At 38.7% G+C, this 20,505-nt stretch overlaps 1 protein-coding gene across 2 annotated transcripts in view; it reads left to right on the forward strand.

Annotated features, from left to right (window-relative positions):
• USP9X (ubiquitin specific peptidase 9 X-linked) overlaps positions 1-20,505 on the forward strand; it is a 203,372-nt gene that overhangs the window by 129,207 nt on the left and 53,660 nt on the right. For both annotated transcript variants that reach the window (XM_074995034.1, XM_074995025.1), the window contains exons 24-29: positions 3,017-3,142; positions 4,881-5,006; positions 10,296-10,462; positions 18,418-18,526; positions 19,203-19,349; positions 19,470-19,616. In XM_074995034.1, the coding sequence (XP_074851135.1) occupies positions 3,017-3,142; positions 4,881-5,006; positions 10,296-10,462; positions 18,418-18,526; positions 19,203-19,349; positions 19,470-19,616 (822 nt within the window). The remainder of the gene's footprint in view (positions 1-3,016; positions 3,143-4,880; positions 5,007-10,295; positions 10,463-18,417; positions 18,527-19,202; positions 19,350-19,469; positions 19,617-20,505) is intronic.

Genomic DNA, 20,505 nt, shown 5'->3' on the forward strand with positions numbered 1-20,505 from the left:
TCTCTTTGGCAGCTTAAAGAAGCATGGCAATTTGGATCAGATTTTTTTTCCCCGTGCTTCCTGCCCTGTTACATTTCCCTGGGAGCCCATAGCCACACTAACTGGCTGATGGGTGCGCTGTCTCCTCTTCTTCTTTCCCTCCCTCATCATGCGCGCAGGTTGTAGGCTCTGCAGGCCTTCTTCCTTGCCATGCAGCTGCTGGGCTGTGGGGACCCTGCTTCTGCAAACCAGCATGTGAAGCACTGGTGGGTTTTGCTCTCCTTTTAAATGGCATTTTTTCCCTGATGAGGGCTGCTCCAGTAAGTGTGGGGAAACTCCCCCCCCCCTCCCAACCCAGGAGATGACATGGAAAAAAAACCCTTCTCTTCTCCTCTCTCCCCTTCCTGGGAATTTTGACCTTCACTTACTTTACAGCTGCCAATTCCAGCGTGGGAAACAGGGCAAGGAAGCGAAAAAGATGCAAGCAGGATCTCATCCGGCAGCACATGGAGCTGTCTGAGGCAGAAAACAATAAAATGACAAGGGACACAGCTCGGTGGCAGCAGAGTACAGCTCAGTGGCATCATTCTACAGCTTGAGTGGTAGCAGAAAATGCAAGAGTAAGGAGCAAAGTTCCTAGCAGCAATGAGTGATCAAACCAAGGTCCTGCACTCCATGCTTCAGCTGCAGAGCGACTCCCAATGCAGCACTGCTGGCTCCTCTAAATGCTTCCTGGAGTCTCTGAACATAGGTTCCCACCCCATCCTGGCATCGCGGTCCCCAAACATGGGGAGGGAGGGCAAGGGCAGCCTTCTGCTCTAGCCCCAGTGGCCACTGTAAAAGACTATTCCACCAACCTTGACAAGGCTTCTTTTCCCTGTTGCTTAACCTCTTCTCACCCCAAAATAAGCTTACTCTTTTGAGCTCGGTGTGATTTCTTGGCACCGATGAGTAGTAGGGTTTACAAATCATTGTGCGGAACCAGGCGGGGAGCTGGAGGGTTGAAAGCACAGGTGCCCACTGCTAAGCCAAGGTCCACAGAGGACTGGTGGCAGACTGAACTGGGCCAGGGGAGTGGTGGGTGGAAGGCTGAAAGCACAGTTGCCTTTTTTAGGAAAATAACCTCACTTGACATGCTTTCTACTTCGTGCAACTTCGCCCCCTCCCACCAAGTAAAAGCATTGATTCAGTAAGACAAGGTCTGACTTATTCTTTCCCAGTTGGTGGGGAGCACAAATCAGTTTGAAGAGTGGGGCTTGGTTTGTAGTACTACAGAAAAATACATCACTGTCATGTGAGTGACAAATCATTCATGAAGCTGTGTTTTAAAGCATCCCTTACTGCTGCTGCCTGTGCATAGTTATTGATGAATGGCCCTGCTGATGGTCTCAGCCTCAGAATTCCAGATGGTTGGGAAGTTTTCCTGCCTGTATTCAAAAAAGTGCAAAATAATGCACAGTGTAATCATGGTTGGGATAGTAGTTTTAGAAAGGTCCAAACAGGTCAGTAAGCATCAGAACCTCGCTTTTAAATGGCCAAAGGCACATTCCACTACCAATCTGCACTGCTGAGTCTCTGAAGTTTTCCTTGCTGGGGTCCGGGGATCCTGTGTAGGGCTTCACAAAGCAAGGGATCAGAGAGTAAGGAGGGTCACCCAATATTACAATAGACATCTCCACATCATCAGTTGGGATTTTCCAGTCTAGGAGAAAAGCCCCATCCGTGAGCTTTCTGTACAGTCCAGAATTTGTGGAGATGTGTGCATTGTGAACCCTCCCCAACCATCCCACAGTGTCGGTGAAACGGCATTTGTGATGTAGCAGTGCCTGCAAAACCGTGGAGAAGTGTCCCTTTCAGTTTATAAACTCAGAGGCCAGGTGGTCTGAGGCCACGATGGGGATGTGCGTGCCATCTGTTGCCCCACTGCATTTACGAAACCACATGGCAGAAAAGCCATCCACTATGGCCTGTTTTTTCCCCAAGGTCATGGTCTTCCTGAGGAGATGCTGACAGATTGCATTGGCTACTTAAATCATCACGGATCCCACTGTAGATCTGCCCTCCCTGAGTTGATTAGCCACTGACCAGTAACTGTTGGGTGCTGCAAACTTCCACAGGGCGATTGTCACTCACTTCTGAACTGTTAAAGCGAGCTTCATCCATGTGGTGTTGCATCTCAGAGCTGGCGCGTGCACATCACAAAGTTCCATACAAGTGGACTCACATGTGAAAGTTCTGCAGCTGCTGCTAATTGTCCCATGACTCCAAAATAATGTGGTGCCACCAGTGTGTGCTGGTCTCACGAGTCCAAAACTGGTGCTCCACTGCCAACAGTGCATTCAGGGCAGCCAGCGCATGAGTTCTTGGGCTGCAGTTGAAAGATTTGCTCTTCAGAACCATCATCCTGAACCATCACTGCACTTTGTAATCGGAAGCAAAATTTTGCAACAGTCCAGGAAGTTGCTGCAATGGTGTGTGCAATGACTTGCAACAATTGGGGATCTATGCTTGTACTAGCGCTGTGCCAGAGAAAATGGTGGACAAAATGGCACAATCTCCAGTTCATTTTTGCATGGTTATGGGGTGCTCTGAATTCTGGGCAGTGCTTTGCATTCTGGGATTCCTGACATGAAACACTCAGAAGCAATTGGAGCTAAGGTACTGTGGGACAGATAACTCACAATGCACTGCTCACATAGTCAAATTTGACTAAGGCAATGGGGATGCAGAAACTTGACATAGAGAAACAGTGGCTTGAATTTCCAGAAGGTTTGTAAACACTTACATTCGAATTCATAAGAACGAAGCTAAAAATTCAAATTTAGTAAACATTGATTTTTATCTTGTAGTGTACATATAGCCTTAGAAAGCTGAAGTAACAAAAGTGTTTTGTTTTTTTTCCCCCACATGTATTAAATTTAAATAGAATTTCCATTTATCTCTCCCCTCACACCTACCTTGTATAATACTTCATTACTTGATGGCTTTGTATCTTTTTTTTTCCACCCATGTAAATAATAAAAATAACTTATTCCAGATAAACCAGGCTACCCATGACCAGGCTGTGGTGCTGCAAAGTGCCCTACAGAACATTCCCAATCCAACTTCAGAGTGCATGCTAAGAAATGTAGCACTACGTCTTGCCCAGCAAATATCCGATGAGGTTAGTGTACTTTAGCTATAAAACCTAAGTTTTCTGTACTGGATTTTCATTTTGTTTTATCACGTTTCTTAGATTTCCTTTTATAGAGTATTTAGCTTACTTTTAATTCTTTTAACACTTTACGGTGTTAAATTTTCTTCACAAAATTTATTACATGCTTTTCATGTGGATGCTTGGGAAAACCAATATGTATAATGGAGTTGAAGAGAGGATTAGCCGAGTAAACTAGGTAAAGGCCTGCAATCTCAGTGCTAAAATACAGTATATATTTGCAAACATGAAGAAAATTGATGAAGAGCAACATCTGAAGTATATTGTGGTTTATCCTGCAACATTTTTCTTGTATATTTTGGTGGCCAATTATTTTTTTTTGTCAGTTGTATTTTAAGTTTGAGATACATGATACAGACTGCAAGGGCAGAATAGAAGAGTTGAAAGGCATTATAAAACTACGTATTTTTAAAATTATAATACTTTTAAAAATTATCTTTTCTCCAGGCTAAATTGAAGTATATTTTTATTTTCTTATAAAGGCTACAGCTACACTGAATAGTTATACTGAAATAGGGCTGCAACACACACAAATGTACTTTGATACATAGCGCGCATAGTGCATACTTTGAAATAGTGCCTATTTTGAAATAACTATTTGGAAATAGGAGCTGGTAAGGCACGAAATAGCGCTTATTTTGAAAAATAATATTAGGTGTTCTTGTAATGAGACTGTTGCTTATAAAACCAACCTGGCAGTCTGACACAAATGTGGTCAATGGGGAGGGAGATACAGTCCTCTTCAGATCTAAAGCTTGGTCATTAACTTGTGCCTTGTGTTAATTCAGCTTCCTGAAGGAGAATGTCAAGGGCTTGATGCTTGTGTAAGGGCTGAGGTTGGACAGGAGGGAGGAAGGATGTAATATTTCTCTGAATGCATATTTTGAATTCACACAGTTCACAAAGCATGTTTGTTTCCTAACAGCTCTTTTGCAGCAGTCACTGATCAAAACACCCCTCAGGCTAGAGTTTAAAAAATTTAGTATTTGATCTAGGAAGTATGTTCCAAAGTTACTGTTTTTCAGTAAGTCATTCGTAAAACTAGATTCAGATTACCTTTACAGGTGTTTGGATCAGTCATAAAAGTATGACCTGTGCATATCAAGTCATTTTGACTATTTGAGGGTTGCATCAACTCTTCTGGGCTTGGATGGTGGCTAACATGCATATCTTGATTATTTTTCTTAATACCAAAATTAATTTCTAAACTTGATTTCCAAATTATAGCTGTTTTGGGGTTGAGAGCTAAGCAAACAAATCTGAAAAATGTATGGGGTGTGTGTGTGTGTGTGTGGGTGTGTGTGTTTTCACAGTGAAAATGGCTGAGCAGATTACTTTCAGAATGGTTTTTAAAAAAACTAATATTTCTGCTAAATTTTGGCCAGGATCAAATACTTTTGTCACTTGTCTAATAACAAGGGCATGAAGGAAGATCCTGAGATACTGAACAATACAGGCTTTTGGCTTTCATGACCATTGCTGAGTTGACAGTGAAATGTCAAATGCTGAGTGAAGATACGAGCATTTCTAAGTTATAGTATCATTTTTGTTTCACTATATAATGTCTTAACATAGTGTTAAAGATTCTGTTTTTTATGAAGTTAGTTGTCATAAAGGTGTAGAGTCCATTTTAATATTATTAACTGTATTTTAATGTAACTGTGGTTTTATATTTCTTTGTCTCTAGGCTTCAAAGTACATCCCTGATATCTGTGTTATTAAAGCAGTACAAAAAATTGTCTGGGCATCAGGGTGTGGGTCAGTACAGCTGGTGTTCAGCTCAAATGAGGAAATTAGTAAAATTTATGAAAAGGTAAGAATTCTTAAGCAACTTCTTTTTCTATTATTTGGTCAGCAACTTCTTTTTCTATTATTTGGTCAGCTAACAAAAGGACAGCGTCAAGTAAATTAGGCTCAAGATTCTTGTTGGAATTATATTTTCGATTCTAATATAGGGTCACAGTTGTGGTACCTGAGTTAAGATTGTAGTATGGGTATTTTCAGTTAATTTGGTGCTGAAAATTCTTAAGCTTGACCTCAGCTCAAAAATGGCAAACATTTTGGAGGACGCTTTTTTTTTTCCCTTGTATCCAAATATGAATTCAACTGTTAACATGCTAAATTTTTCAGGTGTAATTTTGTAACTTAAGCAGTTGAAATACTTAAGTCTTTATAGCTCGTCTGAGGCGTATATGGAAAGAAAAATGTCAGCCTGCCGTTTTTGGAAGAAATTTTGATTTTGAAATTGACACTGAAGCATTTGCAAAACTGAGCGATAGCGTGTATAGCAGTTTATTTTTCTTAATTGCTTATGCACATGCTTGCAATGTAAAATGTCACATCTTTGCATACATGGGATTTAAGCTATATCAGTATGAGTTGCAGAGATTTGAGTATTACACAAAATGTTTGTATTGTTTCAAGGCTTGGGATTTTCTGTTTGTGTGTACGCTGCTCAGAATCCTGTAACAGTTGCCTTGAATTTATCCACAACAGTTTACAAAATTTTAAAAGTAATGATATAACCAATTCCTAAACTTGTAATACACATACATGTGTTTCATGGGATGATGTAGTTGAAGTTGCTGAATTCTGGAAAGAGCAAGTTCTATTTATCTGACATGTCTTTTCACCAGGGTTGCCAAATGCTGAAAATAATTTTTATGGGTAATATAGAAAATAATCATGGATACATTCTTATATCAAGATGGCTCAAAAGAACAGAAATGAACAATTATTCCACATGTATGCAGACATAATCCTACTCCTATTATAGGCCCTCTAAACACGACCCCCCCACCTCTGCAATCATCCCTCCTCTGGCCCTTCTCCCATCGTGGGATGGGACATCCAGAAACTGCTTGCATGGCTGGGACCTGGGGGGCCGCTACCAGTGACCCACCCACTGTAAGTTACAAGTGGGAAGCTTGTGGGAGGCTGCTATACCCCGCCTGCTGTTCCCCAACATCCTCTGCCAGCTGTAGGAAGCCTGGCAGAGGTGTGTGCTGTACATATGTTCACCAAAAGTTACTGCTGGGCTGATGCTAGTGATGCCAAAGAAGAGTTCAAAGCTTGGGGAGAAGAGCAGTGCTCACCAGCCAGCAGCAGATCAGAGGAAGCCCCACCACCACGAGACTCTCCCTCTCCACCACTGCCCCAGGAATTGTAGGCTCTATGTAGCTGCCCTGCAGTGCAGAGCTCATCCCCGAGCCAATGGAGAGGAACTACTTAGCTCCATTGTAAGTTCAGCAGTTTTTACTGATTTCTAAATGTTATGAATTTTATGTGCAGGTCCAATTTTTAAGCTTTTTTTTTTTTTTGTATTTACTGTCCTTTAATTTACTGATGGCTGGCAACCATGACTTTTTGATTTTCCAAAGTTAAGCAAGTCTGGCGCTGCTCGGTGCTTAGCTAAATCAAGGAAGAAGGAATATGGTGGGCTCCTTTTATTCATTGTGTACTAGACCTTTCATTTAAATTTTTGATTTACAGAAAAGTAGATTTCCAGAAAAAGCTTAATGAGATGCTGCTACCTCAGCCTTAAAACTCCAAACTGCCTAGGTATCATGTTCAGTTTCTCACAAAACAAGTTCCTCACTAATAAGAATAATCCTTCATTTGAAGTTCACTAATGGGGCTAATGCTAAATTCTAGCTAAGCTGGTGTGATGGCATAGGAGCAGAAGCTGCTCCTGTACAGTTCTGCACTTCTTACCTGTATCATGAAAAAGTCTGTGGGGCGGGGAAGGAGAATCAATATGCAGGTGTGTGGAAAGGGGCAGGCCAGGACAGAAGTACTTGCAGGCTTGACACTCTAGTCAGTACAGCTGTGCTGGCATACTGGAGAGCCTCCATTGTGCTGTGCTATGCATTTGGTTCAGTTTACTCCCTCCTTAGAGCACTAAGGAAGCCAGGTGGGAGGGGAGCAGTGTAAGTGTGCTTCTCTTTATGAAAAAAAAATTTTTAAAGATGGCACACTACTTAGATTCTAATTGCTGGGGGATGGAGACCTTTTACAAAAGAGGGCCTTCTGCTGCTAAATAGTTCAAAGAACACTTTTTTTCATTTTTGACTATTTTGATTTTTTCAGTGGAGTTTTGAGTGACAGCTCTCATCAGTGTAGTCCTAACTCAGAGACATAGCAAAGGACATAACTTTTTTCCAACAGAATTTAAGCTTAAGAATATTCAACACTACAGACTCTAACTCTAAAAGAGAAGGGTTTTTTACATTCAAAATCAGAACTCACTTATTAAATCCTCAGCTGGTGAATTTATTTTCTTTTCCGTTCTTTCTTTATTTTGTTCTAATTTCAAGTTGACTTATATTAAAAGGTGGGCTCAGGTTCCTTTGAAATCCTTCCTTACCTTCCCAGTAACCTTAAGTTGCAGCAGTCCTTCTGGTCAGGGAGGGACTATATTTGGTTTTCTACCCAGCTGAGGTAGCACCATCTTAAGCCATGGCAGTGTGAGAGATTTTTTGAAGTGCTCTTTATGCTGGGGATCTGAGTGATACTTCTGCAGCCCAGCCAGCTCTTGGCTGCTTAAACAAAAGAGATAAGTTGATACAGATAAATTATTGTGTAACACGTTATCATGATCTAGAAATCACACCCCAGTAGCTTATACGGCTACCTATTGATGAACTCTAAAGCACGCTTTCTTTTGCTCTGCCCTCTTCTTTTACCACTTGTTATCTCTTTCACACTCTACCCTTTCCTTCTTCCCACATACTTAACCCTCTTCTGTCATCTAAAATACATGTTGTGTATATATGCCTGTATAATGCTATCATATAGTAATCTCTATTGGGGATTGATAAGGCTGAAATTTTGCATACGTTCTGTTGACTCCAAGCTATTTTGAACAAATTAATTTTGAGTTATATTTTCTGTACTTGCTTTCCTGCAAAAGCTTTAGGAAAAATCAGTCCTTGCATTTTTTTTATTTGTGCAAGAAAGGGTGGGGAAATTCCTATAGCCCAGTGAGAAAATTACATATCTCAGAAATGCCCCAAAGATGATTCAAATGCAGCTTATTTGACCTGAAGTAAATTCTGTTGCTTTCTGATTTTAAGAAAGCAGTACTAAGACCTTCTCACTCAAATTAGTGCTGGACATCTTAGAATCACAGACCAACTTCCCAGGGGTTTCTAAAGCAATGCAGGAGTACAACTCTATGTTCCAAGAGCAGTACTGATTGCAAAATTTTAAAGTTCACCAACTGCCCTGCATTGGACACTTTCCATTTTATTAAAGCAGGGTAGGGAAGTGAGCAACTAGCAGCAACATACAGTGAAAGTGACCTACTAGCGCCCCCATTTTTCCACATAAATTCTTCAACAAAACTACCATCTGTGCTTTCTTGGTCTTTCCCTATGCTCCCACCCAATATTCATTCCTCCTTCTGTTGGTTTGTAAAGTAATGGTTCTTCTGAGGCGTATAAAAGCATCGTGGTGTTGCCCCCAAAGGTGTATAGAAACTTCCAGGGGTCTTGGCCGTTCATGCAAATCCTGAAGTGTGCTGCTGAGTGTCCAGTCCCACAGGCTTGGGTTCACATGATCACTAATGGCCTTGTGCCTCAGATGACCCTGCAGCTGTTGGCTTTGGGAATCCATTGGATAGCCCTGCAACTTTTTTTGCTAGAGCAGACTTCATTTTCATTGCCTAATTATGATCAGGTCCCTTAACAGATGGGAATTAGTGAAGCTCATGTCAGCAGTTGCTAACAGGTGCAGCTGCCAAGGGGTTTTGTGCCTGTGAGTTACCTTTTCTGGGTCCTTGAGTGCTTAATTTTTAGTCTTAACATTGTATTTAAAATATACATAATTCATTTGCATAAGCTGTATGTGTGCATATGCGCACTCTAAATGTTGGTGTGCATAGTCATATAATTTTTGAAGAAGGCTGAGAATATACCTTTTTAGTTTTTTTTAAATGGCTGGCTGAGTGCCTTGAATTGTTCGTTTAATGCCCCAGAGATTTGTATTGTTGCTGTGTGTTAGGGGGCCTAGAGTCATAAGCACATTTTAGTGCGCCCACTCCCCTCCCCCCCGAATTTTTTTTCCACCAAAGCTACAATAAACTCTTCCATGTCCGACAGCACCAGGACTGGGAGGTTACTGGATATTCCGATGTTCTGGATAATAGAGAGGTGTACCTACCAGTGCATAACACTAAAGAGAAACAAGATTAGATATTAAGAAAAAAACAAAAATGTAGGCAGAGTACTTTATTTGCCACCAACAGCAGTATTCTCCATTGTAAACTTATTTGCTGTATTTATTTGTGTTTACTTTCACCATACTGTATTTATGGAAAAACCTTGCTAAAATTTACTTATAGGTAAAGTGCCAGTTATTTAAGAGTTCTGGATAATAGCATGCTGGGTATGAAAGAGTTTACTGTATACTGTTTTCTTGCCTCCTTATAGGGAATGATTATTGTTGTGTTGGACTGGGTGAACTCTCTTGCTCGGGAGGATTTGAGTTGTGTACCAAAAACATGGGCATCCTCTCACCATTTATCTGGATTTTGCCTTTACTAATCTAGCATAACTACGCACCTTGTAACATGGTGGCTTATACAGTGTGTGTCCTCATATGCTAGTTTGACAAGTAGTATTGAGAAGGATGGGCAGAGGAAGTAATGTTAGGGCGTGCTAGATTGGAAACATGGGGAAAGAAATGAATGAAAACTTTATTTGACGTTGCCAGCATTAAATGTGGAGGGAACGGTAACTAAACGATTATAACTAAGAGCCACGTGTTTGAAAAGTATGAAAAGACATGTCTTCTGCATTAATTACTGTGTATTAACACTAGCATCCTAATCCTTTCCAAGATGCTGTGTGGGTATATAGTAAGATAGTTTCTGCCTCAGAGAACCTGTAATTTAAGACAAGATGCAGGAGGTGAGTTAAAAAAGAAGTATGCAAAAGAGAGGACTGTATCAATTTATGTGATAACTTGTACTGTTGATTTAGATGGTCATTTTTGCACAAAATCTTGGTATTCCCTTATGTTTAAGGGTACAGTTAGAGGCCAGGTAGCTTGTTCCACATTTCCGTATTCATTCATGCTGCTCATGTGATTCACTTTACAGACAAATGCAGGCAATGAGCCAGACATGGAAGATGAACAAGTTTGCTGTGAAGCTTTGGAGGTGATGACCTTGTGTTTTGCTTTGATTCCAACAGCATTGGATGCACTTAGTAAAGAAAAGGCATGGCAGACATTTATCATTGACTTGCTCTTGCACTGTCACAGCAAGTAAGTGATTTAAAATAAATAGTACTTATATAGCATTTTAGCTCTTCAAAACACTCTACAAACTAATTTAAAACACAAGGTAGACTTTGCCGGTACAATATTTATCTTGTCTTTTAACCACAGGGTTTTTTGTACAGAAATATTGAAAAACTTTCACAGTTAATTTGCTTTGGGTTAATTTTTGACAGGCTGTGGTAAATTTAGCACCACTCAGAATTGTGCTGTTTAAAGTCAGCAAAATCAGAAAAAAGTCATTTAGTGTTTGGGAAATCCAAAGGAGGGTATTTGGCCACTCTGACTTCTGTTCATAATGTGATACATGTGTTAGGAACACTAATGTCATGTTTTTCACTTGTATTCATTTATTCAAAACCCCAATTATTTTTCCTGGTAAGAGTGACAGTTAATGTATTATAAATGTCCAGCTGACTTAGCAGTGTGTTCATTAAGCTTTCAAAACGATGTGTAGAAGTTGTATTTAATGTCATTCAAAACTTTTAAGTATGTTAATTACCTTATTTAAGGAACGTCAGTGGGATAGAACTTTTTCCACTGGTTAATTTTCTCCTGTTATATGAATGCATAGGCAGAGCCTTTTCATGTATAGAAAGATGTTGACAGCACTGAATTGTAAGATCCTCTCATGCTAAATCTTCACTGCTTTGAAAAATTTTATTGTCTCTTTTTTGTGGATTGTTAACATATGTTACACCATTTTACCTGCACAATCATTGGTTTATCTGAAAATCTGTACAAGTTTCTTTTGCTAGTGAATCTGGGGGAAGTGGAAAGTTTTAAAGTGGATAAAAAATTTAAAGTATATCTGAGAACAATGTTGCTAATTGTCCAAAAATAGTTTTGACAAGCAGTAAATCTAACTGCTATCCAATGTAAATCTGTAGTGTTCATTTTGGAAGACTTCTAGGTGGCAACACTTTGTTTTAGTAACCTTTGGCAAGTAATGACATCATCATCCAGAAAACTATTTTATCAGCCTTACTAGTTTTGGTGTTGTCAGTGATTTCTGTGACTGTAACATCTGATGTTTTAATTCATTTTAAAAGAAGATAAGCAATAGGTGTAAATGTGAGTTAATTGTCCAAGTCCATGGTTGTCCATGGCTGCTGAACATTAGTTTTCTGGGTTAAATCCTCACCTCACTGAAATCAATACAAATTTGAAATTGATGTATATGATAAGATTCCATCCCTAGTGTTTTGTTTTTCTTTTTTTCCTAGATGTGACAATCTGTAAAGATTTTTACTCTACTCTGCATGAGGTTCTGTGATTAACGTCCCACACTTTTTCTTCAATATATAACACATCTTATACACTAGCATACAGGAAAAAAAGTTTTTTCCAATACATCTGACAGATATTTTATCTGTTAAGAAACACTTGTAAAGTAGTTGCATCTTAATATAACAGTTCACATCAGCCAGCGTGAACATTACCTTAAACATGTTTTAAAGACTGAAGCACTGGTATCAGAGTAACTGAACTTAAGTGTATATGACTTGAGGATAGCCACAAGGAACATGAGGTATAGCTGTCAAGTTTTTGGGGTAGTGGAGAGACTTAGTGCGGAGAATAATACTTGAATGTTGAGCTGAAGCAAGGATGAGTTCTGTTTGTTTGCTTGAAAGTATTCAAAAGTGCAAGAATGGGCATGAAAGCAACTGCCACGCTGTTTTAAGATGTTGTTTTTCAAATTCTGAAATCATTTAATGCAAACAAATTCTGTGAATCTGGAACAGAACAGAAAAATATGACCTGAAGAACAGTAGTAGGTCCCGTTCCCAGAGTATTTTGTTTAGGAATAGTTGGAGAATTGGTCACAACAAAATAGTGAATTTCATTCCACGGTACTTTGTTACAATTTACTGGTTACAGTTGTCTTGTGTAGCCATACTAATAAGTGTGTGAATTATCAAGGGCTGCACTTAACAAGGTTGCTAATAGTTTGAAGCTGTTAATGCAACATTCAGTTTCACATAGTTTGATCCACACCCAATTTACACATTAGTTTTCATAGTGTGTAGTAAAAAGAAATGGAAACAATTGGCTTAACTTTATTTTTATCCACCATTACAGATACTAAATAGACTTCTATTTTACTAAAAATCTTTGTTGTTTTTTTAAAGCAGTTTTTCTGTAGTATAAAATAAAGGGGTTTTTGCTTCCACAAGTATGGACTTCACACATAAAACTTGGAGGGTGATTGCAGCAGATCTATGAAGAAATGTTCATTGTTCACCTGTGCTTAGACTTCTGATAGCAGTTTTGGAACATTTTTCATATAAAGTGTGGCAGTCCTGACTGTGCAAGCTTAAATAAGGCCTGAGGTTTCTGGGGCAGTTTAGTGTAAAGAAGGGATTCCCAATTTATGGGTCGGGACTCAAACATGGTTCACCATTAGATTGGTTAAGAGTCGCCAGCTGGGCAATTCCAAGCTGCATGTGGCTGTTAAATAAGCTGTTTGCAGTTTCTTAATACTGCTGCCTCAGGCAGTCCATAGAGCTGCCATCTCCTGCAGCTGTCTGTATCACTAGAGATAGCCATAGAAACAGAGAGTAAGCTGTGCTAGTCTATACACTATCAAAACAAAAAGATAGCCATGTTAGTCTGCATTCTAGCAAAACAAAAAAGCAGTCAATTAGCACTTTAAAGATAACAAAATAATTAATTAGGTGATGAGCTTTCGTGGGACAGGCACACTTCTTCAGATCATAGCCACAACAGAGCTAGAGATAGCAATTACCTTATGCCTAGGTGCTGAAAGGTTGACACTTGAGTTAATTGGTTTTAACAACTGTTACCTGCTGGGAGTAGGAGGGCTGAGGGATCTGCCAAGCCTAGCAGCCCTAGTGAAGAGGCTGTGGGAGGAAGGGGAGTGTCTAAGGCTGGGGCTGTTTAGGGCTGCATGGAGTGGGGAGGGGATCTAAGGTTGGGTGTTTGAGCATGTCTTTTCCCCACCACAACTCAGATTAAGCATAGTAATAAAATAGTAAATGAACAGTGTTATTTTATTAATGTTTTCCCTTTTTTGTGGAATAACTATTAATATATAAATGTGAGGGGGCACAATTTTATATTCTTGCCTCAGGCGCACAATTAGCTAGTTACAGCATTACTTTCCCCACCCTCCTCCATCTGCAGTTTTTGAATTGCCTTGGGTCACCAAGTCTTCCTGAATTGTCAAAATGGGTCCCCATCTGGAGAAGGTTGGGAATCGCTGGTATAAAGTTATTCAAGAATCTGGCATTTGCATCTGGTTTAATAGTTTGCATTTTTCTTTACATAAATGCTCACATCATCTGAATTCCAGGAAGTGATCTCTCAATTCACATGTAAATGATGAAGTGTGTTGCACTTACTGGGAAACTAAATGCTTCATAAATCCATCAATATTTTAATCTTGTCAGGCCTTTTGTGTATATGCAGAAACGTGTTTTCCTTCAGAGATGGAAAGACAGTCAAGTGTAGATGAGGCAAAATATTCATTCCCATCATCCTTGTCCAGTTAGATCTAGTTTGCGGTATTTGTGCAGCAAATCAAGGCTGTAAAGAGAAGGTTTTATTTAGGGATACTCGTCTGCAGTATGTTACACACAGCTTCATATATTATATCCATTACTATATGATTTAATGCTAGGTTAACTCCATAAATATTAAATGTGACATAATTTATTTAAAAATGTTCTATATGATCTTCATGAAATGTGAGTGACTGTTTTGTTTTTTCCAACAACATAACTATTATAATTTGTTGTGACTTTCCAGCACTATACATTTTTTGTCATCACCATGCAATTACTATTTCTGCATCCTCTTTCAACTCTGTTTCCTCCCTCTGTTCTTTTGTTCCTGAAAAGTGGCCTGGTTTTCCTCTGTTATATGGTTATTTTCTACTGAAACTATCAAGTAGCTGGAATTATGAGCTCTGCATGGCTAGAGTTAGTCTTCAGATCCCAGTCAGGAAGAAAATAGGCACACAAATGATGGGCAATAGACAGACCTGTCATAGGAGTGGATTATAACCTAAATCAAAGCGTGCCAGATTTAGAGAGAAGGCACAAAAACAAATCTGTATGAATCTCTCCCATCTTTAGCAGTTTGGCCCATAAGCAGTTTTACAGACAACTTGCAACATGCCCTAAAGTGATTTTTTTTTATTACTAGAGCTTTAAGAGGCTATCAGACAATAAGAAGTCTTATTTCCATTTTACAGTTTAACTTGACAAGGCAAGGGATTTGTGATCTGCAGTTATGTATTTTTAGATTTTTTTTTGAGAACTGGCAGTTTGTATTTGGGCATCCTTCGACTATTTTTTTAAACATGGGTATTCAGCAGTCCACCTTGCGTTAGGTTTCCTTTCAATATATGATTTAATCCTGGGATGACCAAATGTACTAAGTCGCACATGGCAATCCCTAGAAGTTCAGTAACTGGAGCATGTTGGCTGGGGATCAGGGCTTCAGCCCCTTGGGAGGCGCCTGCCAGGGTTAGGCATTTCAGGTCTGCTCTTGCTGAAGCCCCAAGACCCTCCTTACTGCTGGGCAGAAATGTCTCTCTCTCTCTCCTCTACTGCAAGGTAGAGGTTCTGTGTTCTTCCCCCACCCCGCCCTGCACAACACAAAACCTGGTAAGAGGAGAATGGGAGAGGTTGGTCCGGTGTGGGTAGGGTTAGCCATGAATTGGCAACTGCTGATTTAATCTGTTGCTGTTATTCTGATATTGAACAGAGCAACAAAAAGGACTAAATAGGCTACTCTGGAATACTGTGAATGACCTTTTTTATTTTCTAATCACATCACATCTTGATGATGATTAGCAAATCCTTAACACTTACATTTGAAATTCTCATAAACATCTGTTGCAAATAAACTAATAGTATATTTCTTGGTGCTAAATCCTATAATTGATTTGCAGTTGACCTAGACAGTTTACAATTCAGTAATTAAAATTTGTTCTAAATGTAAAGTAAACTTACTTAATAAAAGAGACTCAGTGGGGTAGCCACGTTAGTCTGTAGCTTCTCAAATAACTAGCAACCTTGTAGCACCTTAAAGGCTAACAAATGTATTAGCTTTCGTGGGTAATAATCTGAAGCAGTGTCTATTACCCGCAAAAGTTCATGAACTGATACATTTGTTAATCTTCAAGGTGCTACAGGGCTGCTTGTTACTTGTGAAAGGTAAGTATTGATTGCACTAGAAAGTGAAGTAACCTGTTTGCAGAACACATACATAATGGTATAACAACGCTACCTGTAAGCTGAGTATTCATAGCCCTTCAGTCTTAGGAGACTGCTAAAACTGGTTAACAAAGTGTCAGTTGTGGTGATTTTTGTTCTGGGTGTTATGTGCATCATTAATGATGAGCTAAGAGCCACTATTTACTTTTGATTGGTGTTAACTGAGGCCAAATTTGAAGTGATGCTTTAGTTTAGAGGAACTGTTTCTGTATCCTGACCACTTTCCCAGCATGAGACATCAGTACTTATCTGTATCTGTGTTTGGAGGACCTGTTCATCAGAACAGCATTCCTCTGGAACTGCTAGAAGCCCTTTGTGCTTTTTTGATACATTTAAATGATACCGCTTTTCAGAGCCAAAGTGTATAATTGAATTTTTGTAAGGGGAAGAGGGGTTAGTAAGATCCAAGTACTGACCTTCACAGTGTTATCCTTCCATCTTTATCCAGGTCATAGGTTTTCTGGTCCCATGCAAACAGATGATTCCACTGGCAAGATCACATACTAGAGAGCTCCTGGGGTTATTTTTAGATGGCTGGAATATAATGGCAATCTTGCTCTCCATTCCCCCACATTTTGGCGACATTTGTCAGGATTTGGAATTGGGAAGAATATCTGAAAAGCAGTAATACCAAGGAACTAGGTCTAGCTCCGGGGTCAGCAATCAAAATAGCAAGAGCAGCCATTTTTTTTTCCAATTCAGTTAAAAAAAAAATCAGTAATTCAAGTGCTGCAATCACGCGAATACATGACTATCCTTAATAAATAATATCAAACCATACTTTTTGTACACCTATGTTAAGAACAGCACACATGCACACACACAACTTTAATATGATACATTTTTACTGCAGGCCATTCACAAACTTTTTACATATTCTATTACGTCACTCTTTACATGTGTGTTTGTATCACTGACTTCCTAACTTTCATTCCTGAACCTTCTCTCTCTCTGAGGGATGTCAGGGGGAGCTAGTCAGTGTTTTGAGATCACAAATAATATCACAGATAATTTGCTGGTTAGATATGAGTTTTCATCTTTAGGCTTTTAGACATTCATCATTTATCTAAAATAATCAAGAGGGTTTTTTTTTTAAACTTTATAATGTTGGGAGCCACAAAGAAGTCCTTAAAGAGATGCAGGTTGCAGACCCCTGGTGTGGCAGAAATCTTCACAGCATCATATCCAGAATTACCACTTTCTAGCAACCAGGTTGAAACCATTTTTGTAGGGAGGGTGCTGAGAATTATTGAAACAAACTTTTCAGTTTTCACAACTTCAAGTCAGGAGGTGCTGTTAGCACCCTTCCCTCCCGATACCCTCTCTTGTTCCACTGGCATCTGTGCTTTCTTGAGGAAAGTGATTTTGGCTTTTTAGGGTTTCCCAGATCACCAAAGTGCAAAGCTCTTGCTGGCTGTTCGCCCACACAGTGCTCCTGGCATACATAAATGAGCAGCAAGGAGTAAGAAGCTCAGATCTAAATGTCAAGGCAGTTTTGAGTCTTTTCTGCAAAATGTCACTTTACCTTGTTTCATGGTAAACAAGTGAAAGGGAGAGGAGCCTGGCTAAGCAATTAACAGATCAACAGCTATGGCCTTTAAATTATCCGTGTAACAAAAGTGTTTCTGCTCATGTTTCAAAGCTGTAACACTCAGATGTCATAGTTGCCTGTATCAGTGGCTCTCAAACTTTATTTTTCCAAAGACCACTTAAAAATTGTTGAGCATCTTGGCAGACCACTTAATGATTTATACAGTTGCTGTTTATACCGTTAGCTAACTATTATGAAGAGTTTTGGATAAAAGCACTATATTAGAGAAAAACCTTTCCCCCCGCCCCTACAAATAAAGCCAACAACTTATTTTACAATCAGTAGGGGTCTCTTCTGCACCACAGCAGCCACAGAGCTGAGGCTGGGAAGTAGGACCATATCTCCCTGGCAGTTGCAATTGCGGACAGTTGCTTTTCTTTCTCTAGTCATTGCAGCCACTTGGGAATTATTTGCTGAATTTTACAAATAGCAAATGGCATTCAGTATATAATTTGTACTAGACTGTTTTCTCATGCCTCTCTCTGAAGTTCACATGTTCAGTTTTGGTTTCATTTCATGCCCCAGTGTCTAAAATGCAGGTGAAGTTACATTTGCTATGAAATAGGGAGACAGTCTAGTAATCAAATGTTCTTATATTTTGTAGTTTTTCAAAGATTATTTTTGTATCCTCTATACCATATGGGATAAAAAATATTTAAAAAGAAACTTTGAAGTCTTCAGATTTGGTGTGGCCTTAGGTTTTTTTTAAGTACTGAATGGGCCATTCCAGTCCAGTGTGAGGTTAATGTTCACGTGTTGATATTGGGCCATGGAACAAGTGGTGGCAGTCATTAATATGTGTTGGGTGTTTTGTTGAATCAGTTTGTGCATCTCTTTCAAGTACACTGAAAGCAACACACTGATTTCTTGCTCATTTGTTTTAAAGAGCAAAGTGAGATATTTGAAAATTTGTTGTATTAGAATTTGTTTTTGTAGTTTTTGGTTTATAAATAAATGAGATTGTGCAGTTTGGTACATAATTTACAGTAGTGTGCATTTCCTCTTTTTAATAAATTTTTATTTGATTTTTGAGAGACATTTTTTGCCCATATTACAATTTATCCTTTATGGGAAAAATTAAATATATCTTTTTCCACTGTTTTCAGAACTGTTCGTCAGATGGCACAGGAGCAATTCTTTTTAATGGCTACCAGGTGTTGTATGGGACAGAGACCTCTGCTTTTTTTTATTACACTGCTGTTTACTGTGTTAGGGGTAAGACATTTGAAATTAATTCTGTAATTCATTCTAATGTGGCTTGATCCATAAGGAATGACTGATGGGATAAAATAGTTTTAATAGAGTAGAATGCTGCCATATAAAATACACTTGAATTTACATGTTTGAAATGTTTTTTTCTTGAATTATGCTGATATGGACCTTATATTGCAATGTTTTTAGATAATTCCACTATGACATGATTAAAATTGGTTTCTTACGCAAACAGTAAAAATAGTTTTTTTTAAAAATGCAGCTGTCTTAAGTTAATAGTAACATTTGTTAAATGGTTTATTCCTGGGCAAGTTAGATAAATATGCATACATTATGAATAAATTGTTTTAGCTCCATATTAGTGAAGTGGTTCATTCTTTTTTTACTCTACCTGTTAGGACTTTCAAATTCAATGCAATTCTGACTTTATATTATGATTGATCGCCTCAGTTGGCGTTTGCAGGTTTGTGAAAGAAACTGTTTTTCAGATCATTATTAGTACAAGAAGCCTTTTTTTTTAAAGTTTATGCACAGCTGTTAATCTCTTTAAATCAAACTTTTTTCCGTTTTTTTCTATTAAATCGTTATTCAGTTTAGGCAAAATTCATGTGGGTTTAGTGGCTCTGTAAATGAAAAAAAAAGTATTTATAAATTGTACCTATATATTTTTGTGTCATAGAGTACTGCAAGAGAGAGAGCCAAGCATTCAGGAGACTACTTCACACTATTAAGGCACCTTCTTAACTATGCTTACAACAGTAATATTAACGTGCCCAATGCTGAAGTTCTTCTTAATAATGAAATAGACTGGCTTAAAAGGATTAGGGTAAGTTGTAATATCAGGTGAATAGTAGAGGTTTGCCTTCAGACATTTCATATTAAAATCTAATTGTAGATAGCAGAAAAGATTTGTAACTTCAAGACTTAACTTTTCTTAAAATGTTAGGATGAAGTGAAAAGAACAGGAGAAACAGGTGTTGAAGAGACAATCTTAGAAGGCCATGTTGGAGTAACAAAAGAGTTATTGGCATTCCAAACTCCTGAAAAGAAGTATCATATTGGTTGTGAAAAGGGAGGTGCTAATCTCATTAAAGTAAGTTACAATGTGTATTGCATGTTAATTTTTGAAAAATATTTATTTTGAAACTAGTAAAAATATTTGGAGAAACATACTTTTTAAATTGCAGAATGGAATCACAGAAGCACTGTATTCTGTGAAACTTGGAATTTTTTAAACTTCTACAAGAACAATGGACATCTTAATCTGTTAAGAATACTTAGCATTTACATTGCCTTTTATATCTTCAGACAACTCTTGATTGATTTGTTACAACTCAGTGAAATAACTTTATACCTGAGGCCCTAGTTAATGTGAGATGTCAGGAAGATTGCAGTTTGTGCAATATTAGGCTTCCATTATAATTTTGACTGCAGGAGTTATGCCATGCAAGGGACTGACAGTGAGCCCTGGCTGCCCCGGAGCCAACAGGAGACGATTTGAGGAGGAGAGAGAAAACTTGCAGAAAAATAATAGTGGGCTTTATTACCACAAATAATCAGTTCTGTTGTTCCTTTTTTCCAAAATTCTATGGCTTGTCTGCGACTCAGCCACAATTTTTAACAATTTTTCTGCAGTTCAAATAAGGCCTTATTTTTACGCTGCTTTGCAGCTGGGGAAACTGAGACAATAAGTTAGATTGACACAGTGCATAGTGATAAATAATAGACCACAGAGGTTCTTTTCTTTCTTGTTCCAAATTCAGTCTATTAGCTCTTGCTCCTTTATTTACTGTCCTTTTATGTTCAGTTTTTATACCACATCATCATATTGTCTGAATTCCTGGTTAATCAAGGGTTTTCGGGGCATATCCAGTAAGGTGATAGTTCTGAGCTGTGACGTTCTTGTTGAGAATACTAAACAACAGCTAGCATAGTGCATTCCGAAGGTGACTGATCCAGATTGAGTAGAGATTTACAACTCA

Source organism: Carettochelys insculpta, chromosome 1, assembly GCF_033958435.1.
Source record: "Carettochelys insculpta isolate YL-2023 chromosome 1, ASM3395843v1, whole genome shotgun sequence".
In the NCBI taxonomy this organism is placed as follows: domain Eukaryota; kingdom Metazoa; phylum Chordata; order Testudines; family Carettochelyidae; genus Carettochelys; species Carettochelys insculpta.